The sequence below is a fragment of the Canis lupus genome, chromosome 16 (genome assembly GCF_048164855.1).
Source record: "Canis lupus baileyi chromosome 16, mCanLup2.hap1, whole genome shotgun sequence".
NCBI lineage: Eukaryota > Metazoa > Chordata > Mammalia > Carnivora > Canidae > Canis > Canis lupus.
In genome coordinates, this window is record NC_132853.1 from 36,062,324 (window position 1) to 36,078,849 (window position 16,526).

At 43.0% G+C, this 16,526-nt stretch overlaps 1 protein-coding gene across 7 annotated transcripts in view; it reads right to left on the reverse strand.

Annotated features, from left to right (window-relative positions):
* Positions 1-16,526, reverse strand: part of CALCOCO2 (calcium binding and coiled-coil domain 2) — a 27,737-nt gene continuing 11,211 nt past the window's right edge. For 3 of the 7 annotated variants that reach the window (XM_072780210.1, XM_072780212.1, XM_072780211.1), the window contains 11 exons: positions 14,163-14,265; positions 13,879-14,012; positions 12,937-13,062; positions 9,264-9,352; positions 8,796-8,865; positions 8,047-8,169; positions 7,708-7,794; positions 5,170-5,265; positions 2,663-2,798; positions 1,577-1,605; positions 1-1,052 (listed from right to left, as the gene is read on the reverse strand). In XM_072780210.1, coding sequence (XP_072636311.1) covers positions 876-1,052; positions 1,577-1,605; positions 2,663-2,798; positions 5,170-5,265; positions 7,708-7,794; positions 8,047-8,169; positions 8,796-8,865; positions 9,264-9,352; positions 12,937-13,062; positions 13,879-14,012; positions 14,163-14,265 — 1,170 coding nt within the window. In that variant the 3' untranslated portion in view covers positions 1-875. Of the gene's footprint in view, positions 1,053-1,576; positions 1,606-2,505; positions 2,579-2,662; positions 2,799-5,169; positions 5,266-5,646; positions 5,720-5,854; positions 6,059-6,084; positions 6,490-7,707; positions 7,795-8,046; positions 8,170-8,795; positions 8,866-9,263; positions 9,353-12,936; positions 13,063-13,878; positions 14,013-14,162; positions 14,266-16,526 lie in introns of those variants that run through there. The other 4 variants (XR_012008911.1, XR_012008910.1, XR_012008912.1 and 1 more) reach the window with 4 other exon arrangements.

Consider the following 16,526-nt stretch of genomic DNA (forward strand, 5'->3'; position numbering starts at 1 on the left):
TTTAAATGACCAAAGTCCCTGAAATAGAGGACAAGTTTATTTTTAGTATTAAAGAGGTTAACAATAGTTCTCATTATTCTGACTTATCCATATTCAAACTCACCTGCTCAGAAAGAGGCAGACCCAGACAGTTTCTAACAAGTCCTACTAATAATTAGGAAAGGAGTTACAATAAAGATTATGTGAATAGGAAAGATCAAAGAGTAGAAAATGCCAGAGGTATCCAGAGACAAAGAAGGCTTTCTGTGACTGAAATAATATTTTGTGTCCATGGTTCAGGAATAAGATGTTTCTGCTGGGAGCTGAGAAATCAAGATGAGAAACCTTTGGTATTGCAATTGGATGTTGGAGTTGTCTGTGGTGCCCTTTTGGCTACTTTAATTCAATCAGTGGGAGAAAGAGACCTGAGGACACGGAGGTGGAGGAAGAAATTCTCAATCTCTGCTCAATCACCAGCCACAAGGTTAGGACTGAGAGCTGACTGCAAATATACTCAAGGGCTGACCTTGATGGGCACTGGGCCAACTCAAAAAAGGAATCACTTCGTACTCAAGTCAAGCCTGTTGTGAATGAAGGGCCCGCTCAGTTCCAGCCCAGGGCCCTTACACCGGAGGCCCTCAGAAGACTGGGCACCAGAGATGAGGATGACCCAGCTAGTTGTGTGATCTAAAAGGTAGTAACTCACAAGGATGGAAGTAAACGCTCACCACTATTCTTCAGATAATTGACGGGACTCCATCCTTACGGCAGCAGGACTGAGTTAAATCCCTAATAATTTCATGTTAGGCAGGATCATGGGTAATAACTCCTAAGTAGAAGCTATAGGTTCTACTCTATGAAAACCCGAGTACGGTATAGACCCGAGGCTGGGACACTCAGAGAGTGTGGCAAAACACATGGTCTTCAAAGATCTGCTTCTCTCTTGCTGGGAAGGTCTTGTCACAAATTGGACAATTCAAACAAAGAGCCTCCATGTGCTGCTGCTCCAAGGTGGGACCAAAAATGTCGTCAGCCAAGTCTGATTTGCAGGTGGGGCATCTCTTCATGGTGCGCTGGGGAGAAGAGCAGCAGTCAGCACCGGTGTAAGCCCTAAGCGGCAGGGGCCAGGTCTCGGTCCTAGTATATCCTCAGCACGGAGCAGGATGCTTGGTACACAGCAGGTGCCCAAGAATCAGAGGATGAATGAGCAAATTCATATTTGGAGATACTGACTGAGGCTTTCCTACCTCAGGATTAAAAGGACCTACTATGTTAAAGCACTCCGAGAACGTCCAGCCCAGAGGGGCGCTGGACATATCGTCTCGGGCTGGCTGCCTACTTCACATCTCCTCCCTTGTTCTGGTACCAAACTCCGCTCACAGGTGGAAATCTGCAGCGGAAACTTGATGGGTGAACCGTGCTTTCTCCTCCCCACCACAACAGGCTCACTCAGCTGGGGGTTTTGACCCAACTGATCCAGGTGACTTCTGGAGTTCTCAAAATGAACCAGTTTCCCTATGGTTCTCTCATGAACTGGAGCAGGAAGGGGCATTTCTCAAGGATTTGTTGTGGGCAATCTCATGATTCACATACTTACCAGGCTTGGGGCTGAACTTTCCTGGATACCTGAGGATCATAAAAAAGATTCCCTTCAGTGAAAGAAATACCATCCCTGGATTCTCCAGCTGTCATCTAGCAGCTGGTTTCTGTAACTCCCTTCATTCCCTTTCTCCCCACTGCATCTGACTCATTCTTTCTCCTATGTACCATTAACTGCTGATAGAGGGGATCTAGGTCAGTGATAAAGGGAAAAGAGGAAAAAATAATGAAGTGGCATTTTTGATACACACGTTTATGCTATATAATTAGGAAAAAAATACCTCCTCTTTTCAGCATAGGGAATATCAGATTTTAATAAAATGTCATGATTTAATAAGAAAGCAATTTGAGAATAGATTTTAAGACTAAAGCCATGCAAATAGGTATCTTAAAAATATTTTGAAAGAGAAAATGTGTAACCCTGCCTGTTGTAAAGATTTGATTGGGACTTTTTTTTTTTGATTGTGACTTTTAAGAGAACACAACTGCTTTAACTGTCAAGAAAAGGAAACGAGGTCTTCTATCACTTTTGGAGAAAAGAAAAAAGTTCCCTATTCCCTTGTCCCTGGCAAGGACAATCTGACACCCTGCCTTTAAGTAACAAGACTGGTTTTCATCCCTGTTCCTGACCTCCAAACCACCCCGGGGTCTCTGTGGGGCATGCTGCTGCTACCCTTGGTCAGGCCATCAGAATGGCTGCCACAACTGCCCATTCCTGGGTGGCATACCCATCTCTTATGCTTCCATTTCCAAACCTTAATTAGCTTCCTTAGCTTTGTATGTGTATATCTTCTGCATAGAGACATTTCTCTGATTTATATATTTGGAATATAGCCACGGGACTCAATTTGTGTCTGCTGCCTCTAGGCGAATGATCTGATTTGCGTCTTCTAGATTCAGATTTATTTCTCAATTAACACTTCTCGCCTGGCAATCTTTCTATTGGGTCTTCAGCTTCTGCCCAGCAAGTCTTAACAATGAGACTGGTCTTAATTAACATCTCGGACCAAAAAAAAAAAAAAAAATTTAGTCAGGGAGATGGCTGCAGGCAAGGGCCTTCTAGCTCAAATGGCAGTTGTCTTACCAGAATATGGGTTTCCATAGACAAGTCCTGGGTTTTGTCCTGCACCAGCTTGATCTGAAGTAGGTGCTTGATACGGCAAAGAGTCAAAATCCAGACCCATGTAACTCAGCAATCTGCTGTTCTCCCTCTTCAAAAGCTAGGAAGAGAACATTTATAGAGACATGTTAAAAGACAACAAAGAATGGCCACACAAGCCAGGGGATGCCCATTACAGGTAGTTCTCAATGAACAATGTCGCACTGGAGAATCCCAGGAAGTGATAAATTGTTATTCTTCTAAAGGGGAAAAAACAGCAGCCTCAATACTCTGAAGATCTCAGTTCCCAATGCCTGAATTTAAATGCATACTGAATTGTTTAGACTAATGTAAAAAAGACTTCTAAGTCTCTAAATACAAATCAACTGAAGGTGGGTACAAAAGTTGTGTGCATATAAGAGGGTGGCAGGAGCTATATTAAAGTTGAAGCTGTTATACATTATTGAGAGCAAAAAGGTTTTTTGTTTTTCTGTTTTTTTTTTTTTTAAGATTCATATATTTGAGAGAGAGAGAGAGCGCGCACATGTGCACAAGCAGGGGGAGAGGCAGAGGGAGAAGAAGCAGACTCCCTGATGAGCAAGGAGCCTGATGTGGGGCTCAATCCCAGGACCCCAGGATCATGACCTGAGTGGAAGGCAGACGCTTAACCAATGGAGTCACCCAGGCACCCCTGGGTGAGAGCAAAACGCTTCTTTTAGTTCCCTTCCTAGAACAATTTTCTTACACAATATGAATATTCATCTAATTTTCCCTTCTTCATGTTTTATCCTTTCAAATACATATACCAACAGAGAGGGAGGGAGGGAAGGAAGGAAGGAAGGAAGGAGAGAGAAAGAGGAAGACAGGGAAGGAATGAGAGATTTGAAAGAAAACAAGCAAGGAGGACATACAGCATTTATTCTTAGAAAAAAAAAAGTTCTTAGAGAAAAAAATGAGTAAACCGCCCCTTAACATCTTAAGAGGGCTTTATTATATAGCTCTTAAAACTTTCAAATATCAGATCTTTTCCTTCCTGTTGCAAATTATGTGTATCCTCCCCCTCCTTCCCTCCCACTGCCCCATCAAACTATACCAGGAAACAGAGATTTCAAAGTCAACCTATATATATATCTAAATCAAGAGGGTGAGGATGACAGGACCGCAAACAGACTAAGATTCCTATGATGCTGAAAGGCACTGGCATAAATGACAAACCTAGTGATGACCATTTAGAAGCCTGGCCCAGCACGGTTATAGAGAGGGGAAAGATGGAGAACCATGGAGGGGTGTAGATCTAGGAGCAGAAGCCAGAGGGCATGGATATCTAACTCTGATGCAAGAGCACGAAAGTACCTTTAACTACAGCTTTTTTTTTAAAGTTTTTATTTATTGTTTTTAATAATCTCTATATCCAGTATGGGGCTTGAACCCACAACCCTGAGGATCAAGAGTCACATGCTCCTCCGACTGAGTCAGCCAGGTGCCCCCAAGTGCAGCTTATTTGCTGCCATCATCCTTTTTTTTTTTTTTTAAATTTTTATTTATTTATGATAGTCACAGAGAGAGAGAGAGAGAGAGAGAGAGAGGCAGAGACACAGGCAGAGGGAGAAGCAGGCTCCATGCACCGGGAGCCCGATGTGGGACTCGATCCCGGGCCTCCAGGATCGCGCCCTGGGCCAAAGGCAGGCGCCAAACTGCTGCGCCACCCAGGGATCTCCCAGCTGCCATCATCCTTGATCAACCAATAATAGCTTGTGTTTAATCTACAGCAGAAAATAAATACTGATTGGATGAATGAATGAATGAATGAATGAGTAAATGAATGCAGAGCATTTTATTAGGGGCCTGCCATGGGTCCAACACTGGCACAGACCGTCACTACTGCCCTGGTTTGGTAGAAGAAAAGGAAAGAGTTGTGCTGAAGGAAAGGGGTCCCCTCAGCCTAAAAATGATGTAGGATATTTTTCTCCAAAGACAATAGCTACAATAGGTGTGAAGTTTTTATCACATCTCTGGGTCACCCTGATTCTTCTCCTTAAAACCTTGAGGTTTCTAGGGGCCCCCAGGTGGCTCTGTCAGTTAAGTGGCCAACTTTTTTTTTTCTTTAAAAATTTTATCCATTTTTTTTAACAAAGGAAGAGAGAGAGCACAAGAAGGGAGTGGCAGGCAGAGGGAGACGGAGAAGCAGGTTCCCAACCAAGCCGGGAACCCAATGTGGAGCTCAATCCCAGGACCCTGGGACCATGACCCGAGCCAAGGGCAGACACTCAACTGACTGAGCCACCCAGGCACCCCAGTGGCCAACTCTTGATTTCAGCTCATGATTTTAGGGTCATGAGATTGGGCCCCAAGTCAGCCTCTATGCTCAGCAGGGAGTCTGCTTGAGATTCTCTCTCTCCTTCTCCCCTCTGCACCTACCATGTGCTCTCTTTCAAATAAATCTTTAACAAAACAAAACACCTTGGGGTTTCTACCCTCTTGTACACACTTACATCATTTTCTTTTTCCAATCTCTCTTTTTCTCTTTGCAGAGTGCTACACATAATCTTGTTCTCACTCAGTGTTTTAGACAGGCCAGAGTTCTCATCCTGTCAATAACAAAAAACAATTAGGATTAGGATCACATACTATAATCTGGGTCCAAGGTGGGGTAAAACAAGGGGATTGTAGAGGATGTGGTTTCCCAAAGTGGTGGGACTGAAGTAGGGGAGAAGGGAGCTGGGGTGCAGAGAAGGCACAGTGGAGACGATGCTGGCTTACAAAGAAGTGATTTAATAAAATGCCTGAAGGCCTGGCATCGAGATGCCTATTTCTTCTGGTTTAGCTGGTAGTATAAGTGACCAAAGAGTGGAAAAGTAATAAGCTTGGGAAAAGCCCTAAGACTGACTTCTCAATTAGGAGTAAATGGAACTCTGTTTAACTGCACCCAACCATGGAAACAAGCATTTTTGTCTTGAGTAATGTCTCACTTGATGTGGTGTGAGGTACATAGGTCTGTGTGACTCCCTCCCGGGAAGGACAGGCATCTGGACTCCAGTGACACTGAGGAAGAAGGAACCCTGGAAGGCATTTATCTGAGACAAGGAACCCAGGCTGATCTAATTTCATAAACCCCAAACTGGTAGGCATGCTTCCGTGCTTCCCATCTCCTACCTACAGACGTACATATGCACATACCTCACAAAAACACTTAAGCTAATCCTACTAGTTGTGGTTTTTTCCAAGATTTTTTTATTTGAACGCTGGTGCCCAAACTGCTGTGCGCTTCTAGCCGACCCTGAAGTAGTAACGCCAGAGAGGCTACCCGATGACAGTGACTGCAGGCTCCTGGCTCCCCATCCCCATTGGCTCTTGCTGGCTCTTCTGGTCCTGCTTCACTTCCTCAAAAGGCAGAAATAAGAAAGGACTATCTGAGTCTGCACAGAAACCTGCCCAATGGTTACAAAAACCTTCCCTGAGACCCCTGGCTGGACGGGGGCCTCTATTTCTGGGAATCCCCAGATTGGTTTCTGGCCACACACTCCATCCCTCCTCTTTTTAGCAGAAAGAGAAATGTTTCTCCTTAAAAACTGTGGACAGTCCTCCGGGCTTGGTCTAAGAACCACAGGCCTTCACACCCCACGCTTCCTGGGCCCCTGGACTCTGTCACCTACCAGTGCAGCAGCCCTGAGTTGCCTGATCTGTCTGTGGAGTCGTTGACACTCTTTGTACTTCTCTAAGAAACAGGCTTTCCCGGCCTCTACCTTTGCTTTTAGGCGCTCCACCTCTTGTACTAACTGCTCCTCCACTGCTGTTTTCTTGTTCCTAGGCCCCTAAGGTATAAGACACATAGTCCTCATAGGTAGGGGCCCTTTGGGGATGTGAGGAATAAAGAATTGAGCCCCCGGGTCTTGAAATATATTCCACAATAACCAAGGAAACCCATACCTGCCACAAGGAGGTTCAAACCTTCGAATGGTGACAGATTACTTAAAATAGTGATGCCTTTGCTACATCAGAGGTCACAAACTCCACTGTGGCGGCTGGGGCTGTGCCAGTAATGTGGCTGAATGAAGGAGTTGAAGGCAACAGAACAGTGAAGGCTATAGGTGAGTAAGAGCATGCGGCCTATCTAAAGGATGCAGCAGCCACCCAGCCCAGGCATCGCTGCTGTGCAGGAACACGGGCTCCATGCTGCCAGAGGCTCTACGTTTTCAAGAAGCTAGAAATACACATTTAAAAAAAAAAATGGGGAATGTTCCTATTTGTAGTTGTTGGTAATGGATTCAATTTTTGAAAAAACACCACCTAGGCCAAATAAAACATTTCTTTGGGCTAAACTTAACCTGTGAGCGGCCGATTTCTTAACTTTGTTCTCCTGTTTATCATGCTAAAATATCTAGTATCTTATGTATGGTAGGTACTCCCTAGTTGATTGAATAATGGCTGAGTGAATGAATAATACTGCATACACGATGGGATTTATAATCCCAACAGCTAGATATCTTCCTGACACCACGGTTTCTCATACCCTTCTATCAATTCAGAAAATGAAGCTTCCTGGTACCTATCACCACCATGAGGCCTCTTTTCCAACAATCTATTATAGAAAATTATCAATTAGGCTTTCATTACTATATTACTATAGCTCAGAATAATTTAGGATGATAAATGCTAATATTAATTATAACAAAAATTTTGACTACTGCAGTATTTTCTAACTGTAGAACTTGACTTTATAATTGTTCATTTGTCTGCCATGATAAGAAGGGGGTAGGGGTGACTCTGGGTGACTCCTGGCCCAAGGCCCTACTGATGACAACCTGTTATAAAGTACTTTCGATATCCCCTTACCACTGATCACACGTGGAAACGGCCACCTCTCCTAAACGTTTCGTAAATGACAAATTCTCTATCCTTCTGGTCAAGAACAAGATGTCCAGAGGTAAACACTATTCTCCTGTCTTTTTTTATCCTGTCACCTGAAAATAGTCCCTGTCCCTTCCTTCCTATAGATTCCCTCCCATAAAGCCATCCAAAGACAGACGTGCCGTTAACTCTTGTTGTTTCTTCATGGCAGTTGTTTCTTCCTGCTTCATTTCCTCTACCGTCTGCTCCAGCTTCTTCTGGTGCTCCCTCTGCACAAAAACAGATGTCAGTACCACTGCTGGGCAAACAAAGGCTGAACTAGTGAGCAAGCAGGAGGCAGAGAGAGAGAAGCAAGTCTTCTCTTGTTTCTGAGAAGAGCCATGAGATCCCTCATCTCAGATGACCTCCTCTGAGACCTTTCCCACAGCCAGTGACAGCCAGGTATATGACAGAGTAAAGAAAGAACAATGTATGTTTTCTTGCAAATGTCTAAAAAATGTTGGTTCCACCTGTGACTCTACCTGTTGAGTTAAAGTGAGAAGGAGTTGGCTCTTTTCCTTTTTCAGATGCTCCAATTGCTCTGTCTTATCTTGACTGCCCTGAACAAGCTTCTCTATTTCTTTCTCTTGAGTTGAAAGCTGGGCCTAAACCAAAAATAGTGAATGTAACCAAGATATAAAAAAAAAGAAAATTGAACAGGAACAATACTGCTTAACGTACACTAACACAGAGAAATGTGTACTCCTCGGCAACTCCCAAGTGTTGGACATCCCTGGAACATCTTCACTTCTCAGCTCTCCCTCACACCCTGAGGGTCTAAGAACTCAACTAAGGAAAATCCAAGAAACCACTCTTTAAGGCACAGCTTCCGAAAACCAAGAGTGATTCAGCTGTTACCTGCTTTACATTCTAGAGTTTTTTTTTTTTTTTCCATTCTAGGCTTTTGAGAAAGAGTGCTTGAAAAGATGTTGTAGCTATAAAAAAAAAAAAAAAAAAAAGTTTGAAAAGCACTGGTAGAGCTGACAGTCCTCCATCTTAAGAACTCATGGAATATATGAATTGAAGAAAGTATTCAGTTCCTTGTGGGGGGGTGGTCAACGGGGTAGGGGGGTGGTCAAGAGTAGAAAACCCCCTGCAACTTTAGTTTGCCACTTTGAAAGGCACAGTTAGGTACTCACCACAGTGAAATGGATCTTTCTCTCCCTGGGCCACCACAGGGTGACAGCCAGGGGAAGATAGTACACTTTGGGAAAGGTCTGGCATTACCTACCTGGAGCTGCTCCACTCGGACTCCCAGCTTCTCATTTTCTGTGGCCATCTTCTGATTTTGTTCTTTCAGTCTGTGGAGGTAAAGAGAACTATGTGAAAAATACACACATTCCAGATCAGATCCCCCAGGCCTTCAACGACTGAAGGCTGCCTTGGCCCTACGGCTTGGAATTAGTTCAGAATCCATTTGGCCTTGACCCTATGGGTACGGAATGAGTTCAGAATCCACTCTTCTTCAATACTATTTTGGCTTCCTGACCTCAAACTGCACGTATGCAACACTTCACATTAATACTTAAACTCAGGTTACTTTGCTTTACCATTCAGATACTAATTCTCCAACCTAGAATCACACCTATCACTGCCATAATAGGAAGACTCTTTGCTAAAGAATTCTGGAGATCTAATTTGACCCTGCCCAAGTGGGTCTGTAACATAGTAGATCCTCCCTTCCAAGAATCACACTCACTGAAGCAGCTCTGTCTCCCAGCAGTCCTTCTGTGCCTTCACTTGCTGTTCCAATTTCTTATTGGTGCTCTTTAAAGTTTCTAGGTCCTCCTGCAGATCAAGACGTCAAAGGAATAGACCATTTCTGAGACAACCGTTAGTATCTCAGGCAGCCAATAAATATTTACTGGGCACTTACTACCTGTCAGGTACTTATTACATGTCACAACAGTGAATGAAATATCCAAGTAAAGGGGTTTCCATATTGAAATGTTCTTAATTTGTTCTTTCCACAAAATGTACTCATCTTAATTTCTCTTCCACCGGAGCTTATATTCATCCATTAAAAAATTTGTCATTAGGGGATCCCGGGGTGGCTCAGTGGTTTAGTGCCTTTGGCTCAGAGACCCGAGATCCAGTCCCACGTCAGGCTCCTGGCATGGAGGCTGCTTCTCCCTCTGCCTGTGTCTCTGCCTGCCTCTCTTCTCTCAATCTCTCTTTCATGAATGAATTAAAAAAAAAATCTTTAAAAAAAAATGTGTCATTAAACAAATACTTAAGGAGTGCCCTGTACTGCAGACACAGCAGAGAATGAAATAAAGCAACTATTCTCTTTGAAAAGTGCTGTCCAATAGATTCATGAATGCCACATACACAATTCAAGTTTAGGAGCCACATTTAAAAAGTAAAAAGAGGACAGCCTGGGTAGCTCAGCAGTTTAGCACCACCTTCAGCCCAGGGTCTAATCCTAGAGACCTGGGATGGAGTCCCACATCAGGCTCCCTGCGAGACTCTCTTTAGCTCTGCCTGTGCCTGTGCCTCTCTCTGTGTCTCTCATGAATATATAAATAAAATATTCTAAAAATAAATAAATAAATAATAAAAAAATGAAAATAAAAAAGTAAAAAGAAACAGATACACTTCATTTTACTAATAGTACATTTAACCCAATATATCTGAAATATTGTTTCAAAGTATAAATAAGGGGAATATTTTAATTTTTTTATTAAGTCTTCAAAATCCGATACATCCTTTATGCTTACAGCATATCACAAGATGCCATGTTTCAAGTGCTCAAAAGCCATATGTGGCTAGTGGCCCCATACTGGGCCTACACATTTTTCTTTCCCAACTTTGTTCTGCAGCTAACCTTGTGCATCAATAACAACTCCCTCTTTTTTAGCTTCAAGGTTTATAAATTCATAATCTTTTTATTTTTAAGATCTTATTCAGGGATCCCTGGGTGGCGCAGCGGTTTGGTGCCTGCCTTTGGCCCAGGGCGCGATCCTGGAGACCCGGGATCGAGTCCCACATCGGGCTCCCGGTGCATGGAGCCTGCTTCTCCCTCTGCCTGTGTCTCTGCCTCTCTCTCTCTCTGTGTGACTATCATAAATAAATAAAAATTTAAAAAATAAATAAACCCACTGTTTAAAAAAAAAAAAGATCTTATTTATTCATGAGAGGGACACAGAGAGAGGCAGAGACATAGGCAGAGGGAGAAGCAGGCTCCCTGTGGGAAGCCCAATGTGGGACTCGATCCCAGGATCATGACCTGAGCCAAAGGCAGATGCTCAATCATTGAGCCACCCAGGTGCCCCTCATAATCTTTTTAAAAATAATTTTTAAAAATTATAGGAAAAGGCACATAAAATTTTCCATCTTAATCATTTTTAAGCCTAGAGTTCACTGGCATTAAGTACATTCACACTGTTATAAAACCAGAACTAGGGATCCCTGGGTGGCGCAGCGGTTTGGCGCCTGCCTTTGGCTCAGGGCGCGATCCTGGAGACCCGGGATCGAATCCCACGTCAGGCTCCCGGTGCATGGAGCCTGCTTCTCTCTCTGCCTGTGTCTCTGCCTCTCTCTCTCTCTCTCTGAGTGTGACTATCGTAAATAAATAAATTTAAAAAAAAAAAAAAAAAATAAAAAAAAAAAAAAAAAAAAAAATAAAACCAGAACTATTTTCATGGTGCATAACTGAAGCTCTATACCATGAAAACACTCCCTGTTCCCCCCATCTGCCCTTCTGCTCCCCGCCACCACCATTCTACTCTGTCTCTATGATGTTGACTACTCCAGGGACCTTATACAAGTGGAATCACATGATGTTTCTCTGTGTCTGACACATTTTATTCAGCTTAATGTCCTTGATGTTTATCCATGTTGTAGCATGTGTCAGAATTTCTTTCCTTTTTAAAGCTGAATTAATACTCCATTGTTATCTACAGGCTAAACCATGTCTATCCATGTATCTGTCACTGGACACCTGGGCTGCCTCCACCCTTTGGCTGTTGTGAAAGCTGCTGTTATGAACATGGCTGTTATTAGTTTCTCTTTCAGAATACAAGTATTATCAATCCCGACAGGGAAACTGAAACTCAGAAATGTTAAGAAATTTCTCCTGCCTCATCAAATAATAAGTGGGAGAACCAGTCTGTGTAACTCCAAATATGGGGTCTTTAACCATTATAAGGTCCTGGCTGTAAAGTACGAGTTTTTCCTCTCATTTTTATTAAGTTTTATATTTTAATTCCTAAAAAACATGAGTTTTAACATAAAAAAAATATGAGCTCAAATCTAAGCTCCTTTCAAAGTCATGAACTGATTGTGACATGGAGCAAATCACCTTAATATCTCTTGAGCTGCTGGGTGGTTGTAAGGATTAAGGGAAGTGATCTGCTTAATTATAGTGCCTAATTTACAGTGCACATAGTAGATGTTGAACAAATACTGGCTTGTGTTATCCTTACAACTGGAAGCAAGTCGGCAGGAGAGCTAATCCAAGAAGCCAGACCCTCTGATTCTTTGGCTAGCACCTGGCAGGTGAGCTGTAGGGCTCCTAGGCAGACACTGGTTTCTGACAGATTGTGAGTTATACCTCTGCCATCTCTGTTTGTTATCTCACTGCCTGGAATAAGACAGATCTGCAGCCTGGACCTGTCACCCACACTTCTTTACCAGCCCAGGGCTGAGGACATCACAGGCATTTGTGTGACAGCAAAGTATAAAGAATGGTCTGTCTGGGAGTCAAGAGAAGTGAGTCTTAACCCAGTGTGATCACTAAACTGATGCCTTCCTCTTTCCTCTGGGCCCCAGTGTGCTCACCTGTAGATTAAGAGCTCTAAAGATGGTGACTGCTGAGGTCTGTGTGTTCTGGAACTTCTAAGGTATGACCTCAGTGTAATCATTTTATAGTCTTTAGAGAAGACTCTCCTCTTTAGCTCCTTATCAACTCTAATTTACCACCTGCTGATTGGAAAGATGTTTCAAAAGAGAAGTAGCAGAGAGTTTGGATAATCTGCAACCTTGCTGTAATACTCTTTACTCTCTTGATGTCCACATTCCAGCTAATCAAAGAGAATAATTTACAGTCTACATAGGAACGAGGAAGAAGTGTTCAGACTGCCTGGGTTTGAATCCTGGCTCCATGACGGATTAGCTGAAGAGATTATGTACTCTTTTAGGCCTCCCGGTTACTCATCTATAAAACCAGGGTAATAATAGTACCTACTCTAAAGTTTAAATAAGGTAATCTATATAAAAACTATTAACACTGTGCCTATTCAAAGATATCAGTATAAGGGAGTAAGATCACAAGCAAAAGAGACACCATCCAGATCTGACCTCAGTACTCCAGGTTCATTTTTTTGGTTTGTGTGTGTGTTTTCAGGTTCACATTTAACTAGCAGTCATACCTCCTTCTTGTGGAGCTCAGCCTGCATGTCTGAATTCTGCTTCTGGAGGCTGACACAGCTGTCCTTCAGCTCCTGGTTTTCTTTGCAAAGCTCCTTATTGTGCTGTTCAATTTCTTCCACCTCACCCTATGAAAGAGCATCCCATAAATTCATATTTGACCCTTTATAGCTCGATAGATAATCAAGTCCCTCTAGCGGAACATTCCCATAGGCCAGGATGCTGAGGGTCTGGTGGATTCCCACCCATATGGTGACATCCATGTACCCAGAATGGGAGCACCTCTTCAGTACGAAGGGGAGGGGATAATGTAGGTATATCTGTATGATTGCAACACTGAGCCTGTCATTACCAAGAAAGAAAGACAAAATTAAGGCCACAAAGAATTAAAAGGGGGAATGACAGAAGAATGTAGATTTTTCTTGCAAACACTTAGTACTGTTTGTCTCTCCTAATGGACTCAGCTCCTAGAGGCCAAAGACAGTAAGTGATTTAATGTATTCTTCACTGCCTACCACAGGGCTAAATGGAAAGGTGTCCTGTGAAGTAACTGAGTAATTAAAGGAAACTAATATTCACGTATGCCAGGCTCTGGGTCAGAACTGAGAGCTACAAAGCATATTTGGTGCATCCCTCCTCAAAGGAGCTTGTAAATTGTGGTAAGATGTGCAGATGACCAAAATTAAGTAAAAGGAAAAGTTAGGGGAATAACTGAATGCCAACTGAGTTACAGCAGCTTTAGAGAAAGGATAAATCACTTATTGTTGTGATTCCTTTCAATGTTCCTAAGCCATTTCTGAGTAGGTTTGAGTGGGTACTGTATGCATTTCTCCCAGTAGTATCTGTTAAGACATCTGATAAAGGCCTATTGACAGAAATTCCACCCTATCCTGAAATTACTCCTCTTAATGGCAGGAAAGGATTGAGGGGAGATGTTTACAGACCTGAGTGGTAACAACCAGGATATCCTCCTCATTTTCTGGACGGAACTGGAAAGGGATACTTGCTCCCCGAACTACACCATCCTGATCCACATAGCAGAACTGGTAATACTCATCATCCTTGGGGAGGTAATAAGCTGAAAACACAACATGATTTTTAATCCAAAATAAAGTCTGTTAAGAAAACTAAAAATCTGGAAGTCTTTTATTTGCCTCAGAAAGCTTAAACTCAAGGGAATTAGTCTTGGTTGCTGTCTTCAACACCTTTGATCCAGTATTTTTCTCACCTTTGAACTGGACTTCCTGCTGTTTGGCTGAGTTGCTGTTTAGATCAACAGGCAAAGTGACCCACATGAAGGTGTAATACTCGCGGGTTGTCTTCCATCCCACCTGCAATGACAGAAGACTCTCATTCAGCATCTTAAAGTGCTCAGAGGAAACTCCTTATTTGTGCAAGGTCTTCTTAAAATGCACTCACTTTTTATTTGTGTTGAAAATACCACAGAATGAGTCCATTATGATATGTGCTAGGAGGCCTGATACAACTAGATATTGGCACACACACATACAGTGCAGAATACCTGTCTTAGAAGGAAATGAAAACGGACTCGACACCTGAGACAAGAGTTCTAAAAATTCTATCATTACATCGGACAGAGAATGGTGAGTGACTGGGGAAAATAGTTAAGACAGTTCTGGGGGTGTGAATCTTGATCCTGCTACCTTCTCCCAACAGTGTTTTTAGAACTTCTTAATCACAAAGTCCTTCTGACTTGCCGTCTCCATTGATCAGTCTTCTCCCGTGTCCAGGCCAGTCTTGTCACCCACCAACCTAGTTATACTAGTACATTTAAAAAATGCGGTTCTTAAGATTTTGTTTATTTGACGAGAGAGAGAGAGAGAGAGAGAGAGAGAGAGAGAGAGACCAAGCACAAGCAGGGGGAGTGGCAGGCAGAGGGAGAAGCAGGCTCCCTGCTGAGCAGAGAGCCCAACATGGGGCTCAATCCCAGACTGTGGGATTATGACTTGCACTGAAGGCAGATGCTTAACTGACTGAGCCACCAAGGTGGCCCCCAAAATACAGTTTTTGAATCATGTGCATATGGGAGTGGAGGGGCAAAAGCGTTCTTAGATTATGAGGTAGGTCCCAGATAACAGAGTCCAGTTAGAATTTTCTTCAGTGTTTTTTTTTTAAGATTTTATTTATTTTTATTTATTTATATTTTATTTATTTATTCAGGAGACACACACAGAGAGAGAGAGAGAGAGAGATAGAGGTAGAGGTAGAGACACAGGTAGAGGGAGAAGCAGGCTCTGTGCAAGGAGCCGGATGTGGAACTCGATCCCAGATCCTGGCCGATCATGCTCGGCAGATGCTCCACCGCTGAGCCACCCAGGCGTCCCTCTTCAGTGTTTTTCTTAATTCATGCTTAATAAAGGCTTTTTGGTGACAAAGATACTGACAACAATCTGGTAGTCATAGAGGCCTCTTCTAGGTATTGAATGCAATAAGTCATGATATAAGTACACCGTAAAATATGCCTCAGAGCAGAAAGCTGGCTAAGTGGAAAATATTCTCAGTAAATGTGAAGAGGGGTAAAAGATGGCTCAAGTCATATCTGGAAGATAAGGGCACACCAGAGAATAGAAAGGGAGCCACTGTGTCTTCAAGGGGAGAACACTCAGCAAATGAGAAGTGAAATTACATTTATTGCCATATTTTGACCCTGCCTGAGCCCAGTGGGAAGAAAAAGAACTAAAAATAAATTCCACTTTTATATATGAAGGAATCAGTGCAGGGTTGAAAAGGCTACACTGAAAGCTCATCAGAACATACCAGGGCATGTTTTAGTGTCTCATTAATACACACCCCATTGCTGTAAGCATCTCAGAGCCACCATGGCCTGCGGTGGTACAGGAAGCAGGAATTTTATGGAGTCTTCATTCACATCCTGGAGTTTCTTAATGCATTGTGACCAAAATATCATTTGAGAAGGCCTAAGAATTACTGCAGTCTTGGAACAAGGAAACTTCTAACCACCTGCAATTTCTGGCTTGGCTCCTCCACCTGAGTAGTCCTAGTCCCAGTGTGCCTCTCATGGCATGACGGTCCTCTGAGTCCTTGGAAATATTTAAATGCCCAGGTAAGGGAGAACATAGAGCATAGGACTAAGCACTAAAGGCAGGAAAGCCAAGTCCCACTTACTTTAGGCTCTATCATTGCTCATAGCTTTTGCTATATTGAGAAGATGAAGCATATAGCACATTCAAAAACAGTTCACAAGTGCCTGCTTGGTGTCAGGAAGGATCAGTATCAGGACTGGTGAGGAGCTGAGGAATATGGTTGAGATTGCACTGCAAATGGCTCAGCTGGTGAAGCATGAGACTTTTAATTAATTAATTTTTTAAAAAAGATTTTATTTATTTATTCATGAGAGACAGAGAGAGAGAGGCAGAGACACAGGCAGAGGGAGAAGCAGGCTCCATGGAGGGAGCCTGACGTGGGACTCGATCTGGGGTCTCCAGGATCACATCCTGGGCTGCAGGCGGCGCTAAACGGCTGTGCCACGGGGGCTACCCGAGACTTTTAATTTTAAAAAAAAGAGAAAAAAAATTAAAGAGTTATTTATTTGACAGAGTGAGTGTGTGAG